General features: G+C 40.5%; 1 protein-coding gene across 1 annotated transcript in view; it reads right to left on the bottom strand.

Moving 5' to 3' along the window:
- Window positions 1–216: 216 nt before the first annotated feature.
- The window catches only part of MGAT5B (alpha-1,6-mannosylglycoprotein 6-beta-N-acetylglucosaminyltransferase B), a 351,897-nt gene continuing 328,138 nt past the window's right edge, over window positions 217–23,975 (bottom strand). The window contains exons 15-17 of the mRNA XM_060252886.1: window positions 9,394–9,468; window positions 3,997–4,256; window positions 217–796 (exon numbers count right to left, since the gene is read on the bottom strand). Of these exons, the coding sequence (XP_060108869.1) occupies window positions 598–796; window positions 3,997–4,256; window positions 9,394–9,468 (534 nt within the window). The 3' untranslated portion in view covers window positions 217–597. The remainder of the gene's footprint in view (window positions 797–3,996; window positions 4,257–9,393; window positions 9,469–23,975) is intronic.

The raw sequence follows: 23,975 nt of genomic DNA, 5'->3' as shown, positions 1-23,975 counted from the left end.
GTGTGTTCTCACCATGAACTGTGTTTTGTTTGTGATATCTGAATGCAGCTTAGAAGAACTCGCATTTCTCTGCCTGCATTTAAATGTCTCTCTTTTATTCCCATACATTCCCAACTACGGTATCTCAGGTCTTTTTGTAAAGGGCACTCTTCCCAAAGAGGTCAGCCAAATATTTTGAAACAGCAGCGATTCAAATAATTCCTCCCAGACCAGTTGTTGAATTTTCTGCTTTAATGTCAACTCCCCACCCCCGCAAAATAAAAATAAATAAATAAATAAGTTTACGGAAGATGAGATCCTAAAGTGATGCTTTGTTCTTCAGAAAGATGTAAATCATGGTTCTCCTGAGTTCCTCCAAGGTCTTCGGTGGTCTTGGATGTAGTAGGAGACATGCCCTAAAAAGTTAAGTAATGTTGAAAGAGGGATAATTCCCCTTTACTTGTAGACAAAACAACCAGTGAAGTCTCATTGACATTCAAGTATTTTCATGAGTCTCCAAAAATGTCCATTTGGGATATTCTCGAGTATTGCAGAAGCTTTATGAAAAAAAGTTCCTTGCTGTACATGGTATGTCACAATAGACGTGTGTTGATAGAATCACAAACAGTCCCGGCAGAGCGCTACTTGCCCTTTCCGGTAGTCACGGCAAGGGCAGAGGCGTTGGTACTTGCTATTGCACCCTGCGCAACTAAATAACAAAGGTTCCTTCTGGAGGTAGCACTCCCGGACATTTTCAGCCACAGCTGGGTGGAGGTGATTCATCTCTGACTCAGTGCTGTCGCAAACAATGTTGAGCCTAGGGGGAAAAGAAAAAGAGAGCTTTGCTGTATGGATCCTAAGATAACGTAAGAACATAAGAGAAGCCATGTTGGATCAGGCCAATGGCTCATCCAGTCCAACACTCTGTGTCACACAGTGGCCCAAAATTTTATATATATACACATACATATATATACACACTGTGGCTAATAGCCACTGATGGACCTCTGCTCCATATTTTTATCTAACCCCCTCTTGAAGCTGGCTATGCTTGTAGCCGCCCCCACCTCCTGTGGCAGTGAATGTCACATGTTAATCACCCTTTGGGTGAAGAAGTACCTCCTTTATCCGTTCTAACCCGACTGCTCAGCAATTTCATTGAATGTCCACGAGTTCTTGTATTGTGAGAAAGGGAACAAAGTACTTCTTTCTCTACTTTCTCCATCCCATGCATAATCTTGTAAACCTCTATCATGTCACCCCACAGTTGCCGTTTCTCCAAGCTAAGGAGCCCCAAGCGTTTTAACCTTTCTTCATAGGGAAAGTGTTCCAAACCTTTAATCATTCTAGTTGCCCTTTCCTGCACTTTTTCCAATGCTATAATATCCTTTTTGAGGTGCGGTGACCAGAATTACACACAGTATTCCAAATGAGACCGCACCATCCTACCATGAAAAGACTGGTGAATGCCATGATAGGTTTCAGTATGACTCTGCAGAAGTCATTTTATTGGAGGCAATATCTGTATCTCCTTAGAGTTAGTTCTAAAAAGCATAATATATGAGAAGGGAAAAGAAGTTTTCCAGCGGCACCTTTAAGACCAACATTTATTCAAGGCATAAGCTTTCGTGTGCACGCACACTTCTTCAGTGAGGAGACTCTAACATTCATTTACAGAACTTGTCTGAGAGCTACCCATTACAATGACGCCATATGATAGGCTGGCTTCCAATAGAATAATATGTTTGTTCAACACTCTGCAGCCACCCTAAATTAAACATATTTGATCCTCAAGTCCACTGAAATCACTGGATTTAGAAGGGTTTGCTCTACTTAGGGTGGTACAGTAACTGTGCTATTTGTTTATTAATATCCTGCCTTTTATCCATCATGAAACTTGTTGGCATACATGGAAGTCCCTAGAAGTCTCTTACTATAGGTTCTTTCCCATTTAATGATGAAGAAGCAGATTGACCTGTAAAACACACGCCTACTTTTCTTTTTCTTTGCTATAGGCTGCGAGAACACATATTCCTCAGGACTCCATGTGTGAACAAAAATATCCCCAGGGCCAGCTCTAATGAAGCAGCCTGAGGCACTTGCTTCACACAGCAGTTTTCTTGGGAGGTGGCATCTTCCTATCCTACCTGCCAAGAGCCTCCTGTTGCCTGTACAAATGACTACCCTCACCTGGGAGCCAGAGGATACAACCTTCTTTCCTCCCTAGGGCTCTTTGAAAATAATACAATAAATTGCTTATTCCAGTTTCCAGACTTTTGTGAGATTCCTTCTGCTGGTGAGGATGCAGTTGTCATTTTTGCTTATCTGTTGTCAGGGAAACCAAAACGGGGCCAAAAACTCACAGCTGGAAGTAATTCATAACAGTTCAGGGTGTTTTGTGGTACACGCTTGACTTGTAGCACCATCTGTAAAGAGTTCTGTGGCATTAAGAAGAATTATGTTCTATAGTGACATGGAGGTGGTAACAGCAATGCAGGTGGGCGGTGGCTGTTATTGCAGTAGCAATCAGGTGGGGACAGTAGCTAATGCCATTGCTGCCTCAGATGGTGAAAGATCTAGAGCCACTGCTATAATAAAAGAACGATGTCCCCAAAAGCTGAACAATTGAAGGGGAGCACTAAAGAGGCTCATTTTCTAGGGCATCATGTGGTTTAGGGCCAGCTCTGAGTATCCATGATAGCAACTCACCAAAATATTAGTGCCAAATTAAATAAATCTGAAAATCTATCCCAAATATCCATCCATCTATCTATGAGAAAAGCAGAAAGTATTTTGTTCTAAAGAGGCCCTAGTTGTACAATAGGCTTGGGGCTTCTATTCCCTAGGCATCTCTCCCCAACAAGCAACCTCAGTGGAAGATGCCCTGCATACATACCTGTAAGTGTTGCTACAGCTTTTCCATCTCTTATTGCTCAGTAAAACTGTCTGGCATCACATTACTAAACTCTGATCTGAACTAGTGATTCTGAACCAGCAATTTCTTTCAAAATGGCTGGATTTTAAGAAGCTAAAGGAGCTTAGCAAATAGAATCAGAGCTCTGGTACTAATGTATCATATAAAAATGTCACTTGGACTCAAATTGCTTGCCTGGTCAGCATGACAGAAATGATAATGTACCCATTTTAATTGTCCAGAGCTATGTATGGAGCTGGGTGGCAGATTTATGTTCTATTAAAATGTCAGTGCCTGTGTGTTCCAAATGTATGCTCACAGACACAGGAATAAAAGAGGAGGAAGGAAGAGGATAGAATAAAGGTTTCTGAAAAATCCAACACCCCTTTCAGCTGCAGAAAGCCATTCACACACGATAGGATTGAAAGGCCTGTCCAAATACGTTTATATTTTTGCTATGCTGTGCACAAAGGATCCTGAACAAATGTCAGAGAGGCATCCGTGAAAGGATTCACTCAGCAAGAATTCAAAAAGATGCAATAAAAGTCAACATCAATTTCCAGGGCTTAAAAGGGACATGGAGCAAAACAGACTTTTAAAGTAGGGGATTTTGCCTAATATTATGGGTTTTCTCTTGAAACAGAAATTAAAAGGTTGGCATTCAATGCAACCACAATCTCAAATAACAAAATGTCCATAAAATGTCCAGCATTCTCAAAGCAAAAAGCAAGTTTTAATCCAAATGTCAAATTTTTCAAGCAAATATCAAGTTTTGCAAAAAAAAAAAAATAATTAGCATTTTTACCTGAATTGTGTCTTAAATTACAGTTTGTGGCACTTTTAGTATTACGTGGCTTATATGTCAAAACACAACATGGCGATTCAGACGGAGGTTAAAAATCAACACCTTATCCCCACAACTTTAAAATACCTTTCCTGGTATTTGACTCTGCTTCAGTACAATTCCAGGTGTGTCTAATTGGAAGTAAGACCCATTGTGTTCCACGGGGCTTCTTTCCAGGTCAATGTGCACAGTACTGCAGCCTTAATAATAAAGAGAACTCACATGGGAATAAGGAAAAGAAATGAAAGGACTGACTTACTGTTGAAACACTTCCTTCTTGTTGATGAACTTGAAAAACTCTGACTCACAGACCAGGCTGTGCTGCTGACAGGTACTTGTGCATGCCTGTCCCGCCTCTGACAGCCACACCTGCATGGAGTTGACTGGGGGCCACGTTGGGAGGCTGCTGCTGGCATTGTGAGCCCACACCAGGTGAGTTGAATTGGGCTGCAGAATAAATGGGCTCGTGGAATTGTTCGTTGTAGATGTGTCTGGTGGAACGGCAACAGCACAGAAATCCTATCAGGGTAGAAAATGATGGTTGCTAGAGAGGCATTTTCAAAAAGGCATTAAAATAGCAAATAGGGAAGTGAAGGCAGACTATGATGGAACTCTGAGAGATTTGTGGTACTGAGGATGACTGTTTTGACATCCTTTTCCCCAGCTGGTAATTACACCTATAGTGTTTCCAACCTGTTTATAACTTGAAGCTATTCTAAATGGGAAGAGCTGACAGGTCTTTTCCAGAAAAGAGTTCTTTCCAGCTGCTAAACATTCATACTGTGATATTTTTTAATGCCAGGTGGCATTTCTTAGATACAGAAAGATTCCATAGGAGCAAGGAGAAGGGATTTCGGTCCTGCCTTCTTCGTCTGAGTCACTACACTCCAACCTACTATACATTTAACAGTAATTATTCAACCCAGCTTAAAGAACATAAGAGAAGCCATGTTGGATCACGCCAACGGCCCATCAAGTCCAACACTCTGTGTCACACAGTGGCAAAAAATTTTATATACACACATACACTGTGGCTAATAGCCACTGATGGACCTGTGCTCCATATATTTATCTAAACCCTTCTTGAAGGTGGCTATACTTGTGGCCACCACCACCTCCTGTGGCAGTGAATTCCACATGTTAATCACCCTTTGGGTGAAGAAGTACTTCCTTTTATCCGTTTTAACCTTTCTGCTCAGCAATTTCATCGAATGCCCACGAGTTCTTGTATTGTGAGAAAGGGAGAAAAGTACTTCTTTCTCTACTTTCTCCATACCATGCATTATCTTGTAAACCTCTATCATGTCACCCCGCAGTCGACGTTTCTCCAAGCTAAAGAGTCCCAAGCGTTTCAACCTTTCTTCATAGGGAAAGTGCTCCAGCCCTTTAATCATTCTAGTTGCCCTTCTCTGGACTTTCTCCAATGCTATAATATCCTTTTTGAGGAGCTTCATTGGTAAGAATTGTGCTACGGGCTGCTTCATGTATGTAAAGCCCTGAAAACTTGTGTGAGCAGCAGCCTCGATGGGATGGGCTGAGACAGTTCAGGTAGATGGCAGTTGCGAAAACTGACAGCTAAGAGAGCTGAAATATTTTTTTTTTCCCTGAGGGAGTGAAGGATTTTTATAGGTGAAGTGTTCCTGAGAACACCTGTACAGCAGCATGAAAGACAACGGGCAGAAGAGGGGCCATTTTCTGGTGTGGGGCTACTTTTCTGGAGTGTTTGTGCTGCTGTGAGGAAACATTGCTTCTCAGAGCTCATAAAGAGGATATACCTCACCCAGACATTCCTGGAGTATGTCAGTTGGAGCCTAGAGATTTACTTCTTCCCTCACCCTCCATCTGGGACCCTTCAATGTATTGTGTGTGTGGACTGAAGGTGGTGGTGGTGATGAGAAACAGGGCTATAAAACTGGGAGTTTTCAACAGACCAATGTTAACTACACACACACACACACTCTAGGAATAAGGCCCATTGTGAAGAATAATGCAATGGGCTCTAGAAAGAGGCTCTGGGCAAGTGCCCCCCACTCAAGTGAAGGCATTCACTCCTCCGCACCTCAAGGGAAGCTGATTTCTGCCATCTGGAGAGTGGTAATTCTGAGTGATTGCCAGTCCTCACCTGGAGATAGGCAACAATAGTTCCCCAGGACGAAATGGCTGATCCCCCCCCCGACATTAACAGTTTATTAAATTAAAATCTACAGTGAACATTAATATAAATTATCTGCCATATAATTCTATCAATCTACTATACCATTAATCCGCAATATACAATAGAAAACTGTCTTCAATTAATCCACATACAATTAATACTTATATGCTAACCAAGAGTCATTTTCTATTCTGAATCTTATATCACCCGTTTCCTCTACACCATTCAGTTCCCCAATTTCATCTTATCCTAATCACCATACTAACAATCCTCCTATCAACCTGTTTACTTTCATGTCTTCTAGATTAAACTCCCTCCACTAACCATCTATTATCATGTTTCTTCTGAGAAGTCAGCTTCACCTAGACTTTAAAAAAAAAGGGAAAACCAAGTGATTGCCTCTCATGCTGGAGCGGAGAGAACTCGGAGGGAGGAGGAAGAGTGCCCTCCCTCCTGTTAGAGAGGTTTTTTGTGGGGAGGCTCCACCCTCTCTCCTCTTGACGCCAAATACTTGAACACAAGCTTAATTTATATATACCCAACTACCTATTTTACATATGTTTAATGCATTTCAAGAACATTAATTATATTACATTATAACAATAAACTAATATTACCTAGAATCCTTTCTATTTAATATTACAAAATTACCCTTATGTCTTTACAACATTTTAAACTTTTAAATTGCACCTTGAATTATTCTTAACAAACTTTCAAGTCTATCTATTTCTCCCTATTGTTTAACGCATGCTTCTAGCAATTGCTTTACAGATAGTTCATCGAAAGCTGTGTCTGTGTTCCCGTCCTGATGCACAATAATATGCCCTAGAGGTAACCAATGAAATTTGACACCATTTTTCCTCAGTTTATCAGCCACTCCACGTAATCTTCACCTTGAAGTGAGGATCTCAGGGGGGGAGATCAGGAAAAAGCTGGACTATAGTATCAGCCAATTGCAAATCTTGTTTTCTCTTGTCATTTGAAGTAATTTATTATTTTGCTGAGTGTCTGTAAATTCCACCAAGATATTCTGGAGTTGCTTCAGAAGGTGCTGTTTTCAGCAGAGGCAGGTGAAAGGTATTTGACATTACCTTTTGATTTGAAGCTGTTAGTCCCAGCAGAGATTTTAGCCAGACATTTAGTGATGTACATAAATCTCCTGGTGAGTAATTCTTTGAAACTCCTCTGATTTCAGCACTACAATCTCTTAATTTTAAATCTTGTTATATGATTTTATTATTTGCCCACATCTCAAAGTCTTTAATTGCTTTCAAGTCCTTTACCATTTTCATTGTTTATTATAGAGCTGCTTTCACATCTGTTGCCTTCATTATCGTAGTGAGTTGTTCAAATTTCTGTTGGAGTGGTTCAGCCTTTTCCTGAAGTCTCTCCACTTCTGTTTTCAAATGTCCAATTTCCCCTTTTATACAGTCAATGCCTTGGCTAAATTCATTTTTCATTTCTGTAAGGACGTGCATTATCATTGTTCGAAAACTTGTATCTGGTCCTGCTCCTCCCAACGCCATTGTCTCTATCTTCGGGGATAGACGGTGGCTCAGTGGTAGAGCATCTGCTTGGGAAGCGGAAGGTCCCAGGTTCAATCCCTGGCATCTCCAAAAAAGGGTCCAGGCAAATAGGTGTGAAAAACCTCAGCTTGAGACCCTGGAGAGCCGCTGCCAGTCTGAGTAGACAATACTGACTTTGATGGACCAAAGGTCTGATTCAGTAGAGGGCAGCTTCATAAGTTCATATTAGGGGAGGGACGGTGGCTCAGTGGCAGAGCATCTGCTTGGTAAGCAGAAGGTCCCAGGTTCAATCCCTGGCATCTCCAAAAAAGTGTCCAGGCAAATAGGTGTGGAAAACCTCAGCTTGAGACCCTGGAGAGCCGCTGCCAGTCTGAGAAGACAATACTGACTTTGATGGACCAAAGTTCTGATTCAGTATAAGGCAGCTTTATATGTTCATATGAGAGTAACTCCAGGACACTAGAAGCCCTCCCGCTGTTGCCCCTCCCCCGCAAGCACCAAGAATACAGAGAGTTCCAATGGCTAATAGCCACTGATGGACCTCTGCTCCATATGTTTATCCAATTCCCTCTTGAGGCAGTCCATGCTTGCAGCCGCCACCACCTCGTGTGGCAGAGAATTCCATGTGTTAATTACCCTTTGAGTGAAGAAGTACTTCCTTTTATCTGTTCTAACCTGACTGCTCAGCAATTTCATTGGATCTCCACAAGTTGTGGATCTCCACAAGTTGTGGAAAAGTACTTCTTTCTCTACTTTCTCCATCCCATGCATAATCTTGTAAACTTCTATCATGTCACCCCTCAGTCAACATTTCTCTAACGAGCCCCAAGTGTTTTTAACCTTGCTTCATAGAAGCCATGCCCTTCTTTGCTTCCCCTTACCCTCCAGCAAACCCTACTTGCAAATGGGGAAGAGACACCAAGATTTCTCCCTTCAGTGCTGTAAAGCAGCTTCTAAAGTGCTGGGGGCTTAGGAAACAGTTCTCCAGAACTCCTGAATATATATTATGAAAGGGAAGGGAGTGCTAGGCAAGGTTTAAGGGGGCCTGGTGTTCAATTCTTTTCACACTGTCAGTGACATTACTGGGAGCATGACAGGCTTCTAAATCTGGAATTGTCCCATTTCTTTTGGAAAACAGCTCATTTTGTTGAGCCCAATTTCAAACTGAGCTTTGGAAGTTTTCACATAATTTTCTCTCAAATATGAGGAGGCCATGTGTCTTTTCCAGCACAGAAATATGCACTGAAAAGGCAGGTTATACCTTCTGTGTCTTTCCATAGTGTTCTCATGAGGAAAGGAATGTTAGATTTTAGTCTTCTCCTTTGACAAGAGGCTGGAGTATCCCTTTGGTTTTTATTCAGTCAATAGTTGCAAAAAGCCCCAGTATTAAGAACGTAGCCCCTATACGATGCACCCAAAGCATTTCATTTTGCCAGTTAGTAAACAAGGAAAAAATGTTGAATAGAAGCCATTAGCATTGACACCCAATCATTCAGAAAGAGATGAAATTAATGTTTCTAGCTGAAACATGCAGAAATGAAAATCCCTACAATAGAATTAATATCTCTTCATTGATCATTTTGAAAAAAAACACATGTATTTCATAAGAATAAATTTTAGATGAAGAGCTGGGCTAGTCTGTGCCATTTGATGAAGTGGGCTCCGGATCATAACAGTTTATGCCACAATAAACCAGTATATGAAAAGCAGCAGGAATCGTTGCTGTTTTATAATACCTTTTTCTTTAACCCTCCCCCTGCCCCTATTATAAGTTCTCTCAAATAAATCCTTGAGGGGATAAATGTGCGGGTTTCCCTCTCACATCAGAACTATCTGCTTCTTCTAAGCCATCAATGAGATTTAATCCACATTAGAAAAGTGTACAGTGACTGTGAAGTTAGCACTGGCTGGGTACCAAGCCCAATTGACCTCTAGGTTGAGACAAAAAGTACTGATCAGAATGTAGATTGATTACCTGGTACTGAATGTAGGCATGAATTCTTTCCAACATCCCTTCAGATGTGTACTCGTAGGGTAGGTAGGGATCAACCTGGAGTAAGAGAAGAGCACTGAATATAATTTCTAGGAGAAGACCATCTCCATCTCCAGGTTTTTTTTTTTTAAAAATTAATAGAAGGAGGAAACAGGAAAAAAGATCTCAACTACTATAGGGTGATAAAATTTTGCAACTGGGAAAGGCAATGAAATCAGCAATTCTGAATGCACTTACTTAGTTTGCAGTCTTTCTCAGTTTTTATAGAATATATAAAGAACTGGGTATATAAGAGAGGGAAGAGATGGATGTAAGAAGCAGGCGCTCTAAAAAGTTCAAAGAGGCCCAAGGTCTCTTCCAGCTTTGCACCCCTAGTCATAATAAAAATAACAATACATGATGTATATACAAACAAATAACAGAATTTGTTAAAACTCCTAAAATTAACAAGTATGTGAATTTGAGTCCTTTTTTGAGCTTCATGCCCAGGCTAATTGGCCTTTCTGAAAAGAAACTTTGCCTTCCCATTCATTCATGCCCAAACTCCTACAAATGCTCCCTTTACAAGCCTAGGGTCTAGCCTTGCAAACACCGCTGGCATACTGCTGGCTTAAATAAAACAACTACTGTTGGAGTCAGTTAAAAATTCTCTCACCAAAATGGAGAAGTAAAAAAATAAAGCCTGCCTTCACCAAGTCACCATGCAATAATACCAAAAGAAAGCGGGGGAGAGAAGGAAGGAAGGAAGGAAGGAAGGAAGGAAGGAAGGAAGGAAGGAAGGAAGGAAGGAAGGAAGGAAGGAAGGAAGGAAGGAAGGAAGGAAGGAAGGAAGGAAGGAAGGAAGGAAGGAAGGAAGGAAGGAAGGAAGGAAGGAAGGAAGGAAGGAAGGAAGGAAGGAAGGAAGGAAGGAAGGAAGGAAGGAAGGAAGGAAGGAAGGAAGGAAGGAAGGCAGCCTGTATGTCTGCTAGTCTCAGCCAGCCAGTCTCTCAAGTTTGTTTTGATGATATAAGAGAGCCTGTGTGGCAGAATTGCTAGTGTGGCAGGACCCCAGAATGAATGCTTTGACAATGCTTTAATAATCTATAAATCATAATCAAGTGTATGACAGTGGAAACGCAAGCTTGACCAAGCAGACACAGAAAGCTCTGTTAGTAATAAACATGCAGAGTTTTAAGAAAAGAGGAACTAACCCCTCTATGGACTAGCTATAGTGAGCATAATTGCATAAACTAACCGCAAGCTGAAGCAAGTAACATCCAGGACAGTCAGCATAGATGTTTGCCATAACGGAAGTAAGATTCATGTTTACCACTGTGGAAAGTCCCTTTTGGGAACTGAGACAACTAAATGTGACTTAGAATATGAAACTGTGGATATGATCATAATAGAGATTGTAATGGAGATTGTGGGACAAATGAATGTGATCAATACAAAGAAGCTGTTGTTGGATAGATGAACGTCATAGAACGGGAAACTCCATTAAGAGGAACTGAGCCGTGTAAACATGGGTTGCAACATGAGGGATGAGAAGGGAAGTGAGAACGTCTGTACTGGACCATGAGAAGGGTACTGAAATGTATACTGTATGGAAATAAAGAAGTATGCCTATATGCCACCCTATGCCACCCTAACTGGCCTATAAAAGCTGTGAGTTTCTTGGGCTCGGGGCTCAGTCTCTCAGCCTCTCCTGAGAGTCTGCAGCCCGTGTACAAGGGCCCGTGCACATGAAATAAAGAAAGCTGTTTTCCTGACTACATCTCTGCTGCCTCCTTGATTGATCCGGCTGAAATTGGTAACGTATAAATAGGGTTTTCCCGCTACACTAGATTATTTACTACAGTATCTTTTAACTTTGGGACTTACAGGAACAGAAGACAGCTGCAAAAGAGAGCAAGCTTTCATATCTGTTTATGCCTGAGAAAGACTATGCTGTAAAACCTCTAAAGATGTCTGATGGAGAGCCTTCAGCTTCAAGTGTTGTGAGTTATCTTCAGCAAAGTGTGACTCTGTCCAGTTCTCCTATGGTTCAAATTCCTATTTTAAATGCCCATAATTATCAAATGCTGACAATGAGAATAAAATGTGCATTGAGAGTACAGAAGTGTGAATATGCTGTATTTGCAGAGAATCCACAGCAAGTGATAGACTTTGCTAATAAAGATGCCAAGTCACAATTGATTATTTTGAATGCAATATGTGACCAAGAAAATCCATTAATAACTGACAGAGAGTGCACAGAGGGTCAACATGCAAAGAGATCTCAGAGTCAGGCCATATTTCTTAGGCAAAAATTTTACAAATTTAGAATGGATGAAGGAGTCCCCATGTCAACTCATTTAAATAAAATGATGGAAGTTGTTTCTGAGTTAAAGAAGGCTGGTTTATTATTGAGAGATGAAGAAGTGATAACAGCAATTCACAACTCATTTCCAAAGAGCTATGAAAATCAGTGCTATGAGCAAGATTAAAACAAGAACTGAAATATGTTTTGGAATTTTTAAAGGAAGAAGAAGTAGAAGAGACATTTCAGGAATATTCAATAGATTGTCTATTTTAAGAGTAAAGCAAGGAAACAGAAAATGGAGAAATTATACATTATTCTTGCAAAAAAGCATGGGCACATTGCAAAAAAAAAAGAAGAGTAAATTTAGAGAAATGCAAAATCAACAGAGAATTAACACCCATTCTACTGGAACAGTTAACTCTAGTGGTCATGGTAGAGGAAATATCAAGATTAATGCTAAATAAATTGCTTATGTTTACTATTGAAGATGATCATTCAACTTCTGAAACTGGATGGAGTCTAGATAGTGGAAACTATTTACATATTTTTTCTCCAAATGAAAAATGTTTTAGAGAATTAGATAACCAGAAAAAAAACAATTCTGTTACAGGCAAATGGACAAGCTTTGAATGTTGAAGGAAGTGGTATGCAATTTAAAAAGTATTAAATATAGAAGGAGAAGAAGTGGTATTAGTGTTAAGGGATTGTGTTTTTGCTCCTGAGGCTAGTAAAAATATATTGTCTACTAAAAGGGTGGTAAAGAATAGCTCTAAAATTATACACAGAAAATAGTTGTAGTGTAATTCATGCTGAATCTGGAGTAGAGATTGTAGCTAAAGAAAACTGATGGTTTTTATTTTCTAAAAGATACTGATGTAGAGAAATCTGAGAGATCTGTATATCTCACAAAGAAACCTTAATGTGAACACAAGAATTATATTTTTGCTTGGCATGTTAATTTTGGACATAGAAATGTGAACAGTGTACAGAAAATTGAAAGAAAGTAATATTAGCATAACTGACTGTAATCAATGCTATTTGAGTGTGAGATATATTGCCCTGTATGGCGAACTCTCCACCGGCCATCGAAATAGAGGGGCACCAAAGAAGAGGTACAAGGACTCCTTGAAGAAATCCCTTAGCACCTGTCACATCAACCATCACCAGTGGTCTGACCTAGCCTCAGATCGCAAAGCATGGAGGCACACCATCCACCAGGCTGTCTCTTCCTTTGAGAACGCACGCATAGCTGGTCTTGAGGACAAAAGGAGATTGAGGAAGAATCGCACTGCTACAGGACCAACCCTAAATCAGACTTTTCCCTGCAGCCGCTGTGGCCGGACCTGCCTGTCCCACATTGGTCTTGTCAGCCACCAGCGAGCCTGCAGCAAACGTGGACTATTGCACCCTTCTTAAATCTTCGTTCGCGAAGCCAAGCCGAGAGAGAGAGAGATGTTTAAAAGCAAAAGCTAAGGCACCAAGTTACAAAAAACATATGACAATAAATGATGAAAAATTGTTAGAGAAAGTTTATTCAGATCTAGTTGGTCCAATGTGTGAATCAGCTGGTGGCAATAAATATTTTTTAACCTTTATGGAAGCTAAAACAAGATAGGTATATGTATACTTAATTAAAAACAAGGACAAACTTTTTGAGAATTTTAAAATTTATGTAGCAAGTGTGAAAAACAAATTTGGCAAAGGTCCACAAATTTTATTTACAGATAGTGAAACTTAATATAGTAGTAATGAATTTAGAGAGTTTATGGAACAAGAAGGTATTGAACATAGAACTACTATATCTTATTCACCTCAGCAGAATGGAGCTGCAGAGTGTCTAAATAGAAGGATTGAAGAGATGGCATGTTCTATGTTGCTGCAGTCTAGATTGTCAGATTTGTGTTGGACAGAAGCAGTGAATATTGCTGTGTATCTGCATAAGCTTGTACCTTCTAAAATATCAGGTAAAACTCCTTTTGAGATGTGGTTTGGTAAGAAACCTGGTTTGAAATATCCAAAAATGTTTAGGTCTAAGGTGTATGCACATATTTCCAAAGAGAAAAAGGGAAAGTTGGAGCCAAGAGCTGAAATTGGTATTCTAATTGGATATGCTATAGGAGGAAAGGGATACAGAATTTTAAATCCCAAAGACTATACAGTTAAATAATGTAATATTATATACATAGATGAGAGTAATGTATTGAGAAATCCAAAACAAGTAGAATGTGCAGTAGAAATTGCAGTAAATATACTACGTAGAAAAAAAAATGTACCTAGCCATTACGATTGGAGAGCAGTTAAAAGGTTAGCAAGATATCTCAAAGGAACTGTTGATATTAAATTGAAAATTTCACCCTGGGAAAGTTCAAGATTAGCAGGATGCTAGTTGGGCAGAGGATATGAATGATCAAAAATCAACTAGTAGATATTTGTTCTTTTATGATAACAGCTTAATAAATTGGACGACTCAGAAACTGATGACGATGATGATGAAGATATTGGATTTATATCCCACCCTCCACTCCGAAGAGTCTCAGAGCGGCTCACAATCTCCTTTACCTTCCTCCCCCCCACAACAGACACTCTGTGAGGTAGATGAAGATATTGGATTTATATCCCGCCCTCCACTCTGAAGAGTCTCAGAGCGGCTCACAATCTCCTTTCCCTTCCTCCCCCTCAACAGACACCCTGTGAGGTAGATGAAGATACTAGATTTATATCCCGCCCTCCACTCCGAAGAGTCTCAGAGCGGCTCACAATCTCCTTTACCTTTCTCCCCCACAACAGACACCCTGTGAGGTGGGTGGGGCTGGAGAGGGCTCTCACAGCAGCTGCCCTTTCAAGGACAACCTCTGCCAGAGCTATGGCTGACCCAAGGCCATGCTAGCAGGTGCAAGTGGAAGAGTGGGGAATCAAACCCGGTTCTCCCAGATAAGAGTCCGCACACTTAACCACTACACCAAACTGAACTATCTGCTCCACCTCAAATGCACAATCATGACCTCAAATCTCTTTTCCTGTAAGAACACCTAGTAATAACAGCTGAACAGCAAAATTTGACATGGGATGAACAGACAGCTATCCACCATCATTAAAAACACTATCATTTTAAGATCAATATAGCACCCGATATTGTTTTATGTTTTTATATATTCTTGTATTTTTATATGTTATATTTACGGTTTATATCAATTAGTAGTTTTTATGTGATGTTTTTACGAAAATGTGCGCTGCCTAGAGCCTGCTTCAGAGGGGAGGGTGGGATATAAGGGAAGGAAGGAAGGAAGGAAGGAAGGAAGGAAGGAAGGAAGGAAGGAAGGAAGGAAGGAAGGAAGGAAGGAAGGAAGAAAGAAAGAAAGAAAGAAAGAAAGAAAGAAAGAAAGAAAGAAAGAAAGAAAGAAAGAAAGAAAGAAAGAAAGAAAGAAAGCTCAGTCCACAGCAAAAGTGGAATGTATTGCATTGGCAAGTGCATGCAGTAAGTTAGAATGGATACTACAATTATTAGAAGATTTTGGGATCAATGAGCCAAAACCAATAACATTATTTGAGAATAATCAGGCATGCATACATATTAGAAAAGGAGGAAGTACCAAATCCAAAAGTAGGACCATTGCCATTAAATATGAACTTGTAAAGGACCTGACACAAAAGGGACTAGAATATTATACAACCAATGAAATGTCAGCTGACATCCTAACAAAACCACTTGTAAAAGAAAAAATTGGATACCTGTAACAAAGGTTAAAGTTGCATAATTGATGTACAGCAGTGCAGTTCCCCTGAATACAATCTAAATTCCCTCATCTCCCAGCAGCTGGCTGCACTTCTACCGCCCCCCCCCCCCCCCCCGCTCTCTCACACACACAAAGCAGTCAAAGTAAACACAGTTTGGAAGCCCACTGTTAGGATTTACAAGTTGGCAGCACAACAGGTAATGTGAAGGTGAAGTGCTGTTCGTTCATTGGTCAGTTTGAGGATGCTATTTGCATCTCTGAGCATTCTTTTTCAGTTGTGAGCCAACTGCTTATCTTTTTCTGTTTTATGCTGTGCCATGCAGTATATTAGTTATCACTCTGTAAAATAGTTCTCCGGTAATGTTTAATTTGTTGTTTTACACAGTGTCGGGTGATTTGTATGATATGTTTCCAAGAATATAAGAATTATCTAACGCACGCACTTTGTGGTCTCACTGGGGTAATTTACTCACCATGGGGGTTAGTGAATGCTCAACCAAGTTCTTCAGACTAACAGAGAGGATCTCTCTAATTTACTGTGCAAACGAGTTCTGGATGGGCTGTAAAACAAATGGAGGGAGGGGGCTCCTTCCTTTTCCCTCCTCACAACAGCCACCTTGTTCTGCAGGCTCGCCCTGCCCCCATTCAGCCTAGCTCCAATGTTTTAAAGGCACACACACCTTCTAAGCCTTCTGAGGAGGAAAGGCAGATGGTGGCTGTGGGGAAGGGGCTTCCCCTTGCCAGCCAGCTGATAGGGGGTGAAAAGGAACCTGCAAAAGCAGGGGAGCCCCCGTTGGGACCTGGGGATTGGCAAGCCTAAGATTCCCTATTACAATTGATTTTCAGAGAACCAATATCAGTTCCACAGAAGAAATCAGTTGCATCAGAGGATAGACCTTATGGAATCATTCCCTGCTGAAGTTCCTGCCCTCCCCAGTCTTCAGCCCCAAAATCTCCAGATATTTCCTAACCTAGAGCTGGAAACTCTGGTGGGGCAGCCTCTTGCTACCTGGAAACTGCACACTTGAAGGAGGTCTTAGAGGGAGAACCAGGAAAGGAAGGAATACTGCTTCTACAGTGTCATTGTTTATTTGAATATTTCTGTTGTGCCTGCTGGAAAAATGGTACTTTTGGTTCTCCTCTCATTGTAGGGGCCCAAAGTCCCTCTTTTACACCATAATTAAAGGTTCAGCAGCCCCATCTTTCTCTGTTCCTGAGTACTATAATATGTATGTTTTGGAGGTTTGTGTCCAGTTGCTCTCTGATAAAAATAAAAAGGGCATCACACACACAAGGATTCCGACTAACACCAAGTCAAATTAACTGGAAGTCGCTTCCAAATAGCAGCTGCAATCTGGATTGCCAGCATAGCGTGGTGACATTCCACACTGTCTCCAAACTTCCCTTTTGAAAACTGCATGGAGACATTCCACATGGCAACAATACACATACTGAACCGCACTTATGTATTCTTCTCAAAGGCTCTCTAAAGAGGCTTCCATATAACATGTAGCTCGGGCTCTGAGCTGATTCACAATGTAAAATCCAAGGAGTCATGGTATAGTATAAAGACAAAGACAAAAAGAACCATTCCTAAAATGGAATGTATTTTTGCACATATTGAGCAAAATAAATCACAAATCTTTAAAGACCAGAAAAAGAATAGAATGATCAAGTCCAAAAAGATTAAGAGACAGAATTGAATAGCGTATGTTCACATTTTATGCTTACAATGACCTAATGTTAGAAATATCAGAAACGTCAGAAATATTAGGAGCGTAAATGTATTTGTATGTAGGCCAGACCAAAATCAAAAGTATATAAGTAATTTGCACTTAACAATGTAAGATCTGTTTAGCAATCTTATAGATAGAAAAATGTTACTGGTTACAATTATTAGGTAATATTGATGGCCTCTTTCACGTATTGATTTTATGCACTTGTCAGCCAAAATATGATTGTTTATGTATAAATGAACCACTGTGGTATTCCAATCTTATCCTACCTTTTTCTATGCATGTTTTTCTGTTTGTTTATATTATATATATATATATATATATATATATATATACACACACACACACACACTAAGAACCATTCTATGCACTACACTCAATGAAACAACCAAAAATAAAATCATATATAATTCATTGGCATCATAAAGATTGCGTGTATCAGTTTCCATACATTAATTTACAATGATTTCCACATAAATTCAAATCTCATTCATCATCAGCTGTAATCAGAAAAAATAGAAGTGTTTCATATATTACTTGGCGCACAATGAAGTGCTTAAACTCTAAACTCTAAAGTTCGTGTAAGTGTGATGATGTCCAGAAGTCCAATAAGTCCAGATGAAGACCCCAGAAATTTATTCTTCATTTTGAACAATATCGTCTAACAATGGACCATACACATCAGAAATATTTGAATGGATGCCAAATGGAGAAATACCAGTGCAATAATTATTTCCACTGATATCTTTGGCTTATGTTCTCATTCATATTACTTTTTTCCCTATCTCTTATTAATGTCCTGGACTCAATCCTTATTCAAGGCTAAAGCTGGGTGAGAAACCCATGCTGGCTCTTAGTGCTCACAGCCGCCTTTTATAAGTGTTCAAGGACTGACCATTGGATTATTTGTTCTAAAACTTTTCCAGGTATAGACATCAAGCTGACAGGTCAGTAATTACCCCAATCCTCCTTTTCCTCCTTCTTGACGACGGGGACAACGTTTGCCCACCTCCAATCTTCTGGCACCTCACCTGTTCTCCAAGAATTCGCAGAAATAACGGCCAAGGGTTCAGAAATTACATCCACAAATTCTTTTTGTACCCTTATATGCAGTTCCTCTGACCCCGAGACTTAGTTTCATATAAAGAAACTAGGTGTTTATGTACTACCCCTACGTTGATCCTATCATAGAATCACAGAATTGGAAGGGACCTCCGGGGTCATCTAGTCCAACCCCTGCGCAATGCAGGAAACTCACAAATATCTATCCCCAAAATTCACAGGATCTTCATTGGTGTAAGATGGCCATCTAGCCTCCTAGGCTTCAACTCCTTTCCCTCATCATGTGTTCTGTTTTTGCCATGTTGAACACAATTTCCCTTGCAAGAGAAGATTGAGGAAAAGTAGGAACTGAGGAGTTCTCTTCATCACCTGTTACAATTTCAGTTTTCTGGCTCTGCAAGGGGCCTACCATGTCCTTGCTCTTTTTCTTACTCGGAACGTAAGAAAAAAAACCCTGGATCAATGAAAGTCCTCTTGAAAGTACCCACTGCATTGCACAGGAGTCATGCTCAAAGGAGAAAGAGATAAGCCAATCCTTCCTCTGTGGGTCTTGTGGAATTACCGCACAATTGCTGATTTTGCATACACACTCTTATGTACAGCAATAAGATGGGAGGTGAAAAGAGTTTAGTAAAATGGGCCTCATAAGAACATAAGAGAAGCCATGTTAGATCAGGCCAATGGCCCATCCAGTCCAACACTCTGGGTCACACAGTGGCAAAAAAAAATTATATATACACACACACTGTGGCTAATAGCCACTGATGGACCTCTGCTCCATATTTTTATCTAAACCCCTCTTGAAGGTGGCTATGCTTGTGGCCGCCACCACCTCCTGTGGCAGTGAATTCCACATGTTAATCACCCTTTGGGTGAAGAAGTACTTCCTTTTATCAATTTTAACCTGTCTGCTCAGCAATTTCATGGAGTGCCCACGAGTTTTTGTATTGTGAGAAAGGGAGAAAAGTACTTCTTTCTCTACTTTCTCCATACCATGCATTATCTTGTAAACCTCTATCATGTCACCCCGCAGTCGACGTTTCTCCAAGCTAAAGAGTCCCAAGCGTTTCAACCTTTCTTCATAGGGAAAGTGCTCCAGCCCTTTAATCATTCTAGTTGCCCTTTTCTGGACTTTCTCCAATGCTATAATATCCCTTTTGAGGTGCGGCGACCAGAACTGCACACAGTACTCCAAATGAGACCGCACCATCGATTTATACAGGGCCTCTAAAACTGCAGTTGGATCCTAACTCCTTTAATGCAACCCAAACATCTCAGCAAGAAGCAACAAGTCAAATCAGCAGAAAAAAACTGAGGAGAAATAAATAGGGTTACCAACATCCAAATGGGGCCTGGGGTTCTTCTGAAATTACAAAAGACTTCTAAACTACACAGAGAGAACTCCTGGAAGAAATGGCAGCTTTGGAGGGCAGACTCAATGGCATCATATGCACACTGAGTGTCCTCCTAAGGCACCACTCTCAAATCTCTAGAAAATCTCCAAGACAGAGTTGGTAACCTTAAATAAATATCAGCAATCAACATGCATCTGTGGTTCAATTCAGGCCGGCAAGAAAGATTTTGGGTCCTGCTTTTTAGGGATTTGTATCAAATGCGACTATGGATTTTGGACAAGGAAGATACATTTGGAGGTGTGCAGAGATAAAATGTAGATATTTCTAGCAGTTCTGAATTATTATGATTTCTGACATTTTACCTTTCTGTTCTGTCTGCTATTTATACATACTCTGCTATCTGCTATATCCTTTATCACTTAAATGAATGGTTATGTTTTAAGAATCAAGAAACCCCATTCTTTTTCATATCGTTTTTCTTTGCTTTTTAAAGTAAGAGTTTTCCAGAGGAGGTGGAGATAATTTAATAGCCAGATCTGAAAAATACATTCCAGTATCAGGGATCCAGATCAGGGGTGTCAAACATACAGACTGAGGACTGGATCAGGTCCCCAGGGGGCTCTTATCAGGCCCACAAAACTCACTGTCATCTGCTTCCTTCTCTCTCTCTTGCTTCCTTCTGCATTACAGCTTGCTCTGCCAGGCTTGCTCAATTGCACAGAAGCTACAGAGCAAAACCTCTATTTTCTTCATTGGCTGACCAGCACATGAAGCAACTTACATAAAAAGGTTTGCAATGCCCAATCATTTTATGTTTTCCCGTGTCTTAGGCTCAAAGCATTGACCATGAGATTTCTGTAATGAATATCAATAAATCAAAAGTAGGTTTGCAACTTACAGACACACATCTGAACAACACCTGAACAGCATACTTAAGATTGCTACAGCACAGACATTGTCTCCAGATTTTGATGTAATAATTCAGAGCAAGTGGCGTCATTTATTGGAAACTGTTAAATAAACAAAATATTGCAAGGGTGCTAATCTTTTAAACATGATTTAAGGGTTTTTTTAAAAAGTGCTTGTCTGCGTGCTTTATAAAATTTATATCTCCACTACCTAGCATTACACTTTATGACACACATGGCCCCATCCCAACAAGGTCACATTTATGTCAGATCTGGCCCTCTTGACAAATAAGTTTGACACCCCTGATCTACATAGTATCAGGTCACTTTTTAAGTTTTGTGCCTTAGTACAACAATGGTCATATTCCCACCCCCCAATTCTGTTATGTAATGACTGAAAACTATAGGATTGTTGTTGTTGTTGTTAATTACTGCTGCTGCTGCTGCAATTCTCACCCATCAAACTTGCCAGATGGTTCAGCTGTCTATGTAAATCTTCTCTGATTGTACAATCTTCACTTGGGCATTTACAAAATGAAGAGAATGAAGAAACTTTTAAAAAATGACCAAAGTATGGCTGCGAACTTTAGCACTGGACTACTGGAACACTGGCATGAAATATCTAGTTATACCCTTCTCATGCACTTATGGACAATACAGGCTCATTTGGAATGGTTCTGCTTAGGGATATTATTCCCATTTAAGTACAAGAAGCTGAATTGGATTACATCTTCTGCAAGTTTGCATCTTTCTCTTCCTTATAGCTCTCTCTATTGTGGGTTTTAGGCTAAAAAAAAAAAAATCACAATTCTGTGTCAGCTCAAATTTCATGCCAAAAAGGGCAATATGTGAAGTAAGCGCATCTACACAGATCTTGTTATTTTGCATAATTTATTCTATTGCTCTAGATCATCATGCTGAAGGAAAGGATCTCTGTGGAGCCCAGGATCTATGTGTTACCTTCCCCTCCCTTCACACATTCTGGTTTCTGGGATTTTAAAAGGGAGAGCCCACATGGTTTGAAGTTATAGCCATGAGAGCTAGGAACTTGGTGTTGTTGTTTTGAGAGAGAGAGAAACACAGATTCTCATGATATTGATCACTGTTGCCATTCCCACTATTGGGGTCTGCACATCCATGCATGCATGAAATCCACAGTCCAGGCTTACAACCCTACAGCCTTCCTATTTCCTTTTAGCTACAGCAATAAACAGCAAGAATTTCTCTTGGTTTATGTCCTGTTTTTGTCCATTGCTTCAGCCATACTTGTGCTGAATGTAGCTCCTTTTTCTTTTTAGAAGAATGTATCACACAGCAGCTCCAAAGAGTTGGTCTACGGGGCAGATACCACTAAGCAACCTTCTGCCATAAACATCTCCGCTGAGAGTTCAGCCAAGCTAGAAACTGCGCCCATTATATCTAATTACAGGGGCAAAGAGTAATGAGTTTTGACATAATGACAGGAGCTGATCCTGACTATGAATTATTGAGCATGCCCTGGTTTGATTTGGAAACTTTCAGACAGCAGCTTGATGGGCACTCCTGTGAGTTCCTTAAATAGATGTGCCTTGCTTGTCATAACCCAGATCGTCTACTTGACTCTCTCAGCAGAGAGAGAACTCTGCATTGTAATGTATAATGTGTCACTTAAAATAGACCTCTATACGACAATTCCTGACTGCAATTCCAATAGAAAAAAATAAGGCAGTTCTGCTTTTGTGGCATTGGTGGTGCTAGTGATGTTGTATTTCTCTGGTTTGGCTGCCAGAAATAGTATCTGCTTTGCTGGATTCTTTTCTAACACATAGCATGAAAAAGTCTGTGGGAGGAAGATCGCTGAAAGTCTCCATTCAAGCACAGGTAGTCACCACTGAAGACTTCAAGAGGCTGATGTGGCATGGGTGGTAGATGCTGTGGATGGCCAACAGAGAGCCGATGTAGGTTAATGAGTCAGCAAGACAGGAGAATCTCCAAAGCCACCAAAGGTGGTTAGATGTAGTGGTTAGAATGTTGGACTAGGACCCGGCCTAGCTGCATTTGAATGCTCTGCTCAGACATGGAAGCCCCCTTGATGACCATGGACCTGTCACAACATCAAACCCTCAGAAGGTTGTTGTTATGAGCATTAAGTGGAGGAGGGTGTGTGTAAAAAGCTGAGTTGTGGCTGGGGGGTGGGGTAGATTGGAGCCTTTTGAAACTCCCCCAAAAGGGAGATAACCAACCATATTATTATCTTAATATAATTCTAGCATACAGTTGGAAGACACATGTTACAATAGACAGTCATGTTGAAACTAAGCTGCTGAGGATCTAGTTGGTGCTTGGACAGGACACCTGCCAGTTTGGTGTAGTGGTTAAGTGTGCGGACTCTTATCTGGGAGAACCAGGTTTGATTTCCCACTCCTCCACTTGCACCTGCTAGCATGGCCTTGGGTCAGCCATAGCTCTGGCAGAGGTTGTCCTTGAAACGGCAGCTGCTGTGAGAGCCCTCTCCAGCCCCACCCACCTCACAGGGTGTCTGTCGTGGGGGAGGAAGATAAAGGAGGTTGTGAGCCGCTCTGAGACTCTTCGGAGTGGAGAGCGGGATATAAATCCAATATCTTCTTCTAAATTGCTTCAGATTCCATAATGGAAGAAAGGTGCAATATTATTTAAAATGACTAAGTTTCTGGAAGTGAGGTGCTCCCATCAAAATATTGGATACAAATAAGATTTCAAATCTTTGAAATCTATCATAATGACTACTCTGGAGCAGGATAACTCAGCATACGTCTTGCCCATCATGAAAAGCTGCACAACTGCTACTGTCACCCTTTTGTTGGGGTAAACTTTATTCAGATCATTTCATGTAGTAATGATCACAACAGCATCATGAGGACTAAACTTCCAACTTACTGATGGCACTGAAATGCTTCCTACAATAGCTTTCATGTGGCAATGCTTTGAAACAACCAAGCCATCATTCAGTCTTTATAGTCATCACACATAGCTACTTTTCGTTGCCTCAAAGATTTTTATTTTAATCCATTCACCTTGGGGACTCGAATAGCTACAGCACACAGCCCTCCAGCTCAATCAGTTAGAATCAGTAAACAGGTTTGGCTTTGACATAAAACTTCACCTCTCAATTATGTTCTGGCTTCCTCCAGGTCCAAGGTCAAAACTTGGCACTGTTAGAATCTTCCACTGAATTACATTTTGGCAACCTGTCTTGAGATCAGCATGTCTATTTGAGCATAATATAAGAGAGAATCTGGCTCCAAATCAAATGTGCTCTTTTTCTCCCGCAGAAGGAAAGACTGTCACTTTTGTGATGGATGATGTTCTGGAAGGGTCTCAAAATACAGAAGCAACCAATAGAAGTTAGGATGTGTCAATTATTTTGGATAAATTGGCACTTCACTGTGGCCTTGCCTACACAATTTGAATTTATTAACATAAGTAAGAAAACAAAGGTAGAATGCGGTAACACACAAGATGGTCTT

This window comes from Heteronotia binoei, chromosome 13 (genome assembly GCF_032191835.1).
Source record: "Heteronotia binoei isolate CCM8104 ecotype False Entrance Well chromosome 13, APGP_CSIRO_Hbin_v1, whole genome shotgun sequence".
In the NCBI taxonomy this organism is placed as follows: Eukaryota; Metazoa; Chordata; class Lepidosauria; order Squamata; family Gekkonidae; genus Heteronotia; species Heteronotia binoei.
This window is presented reverse-complemented; position numbering and strand designations above follow the sequence as displayed.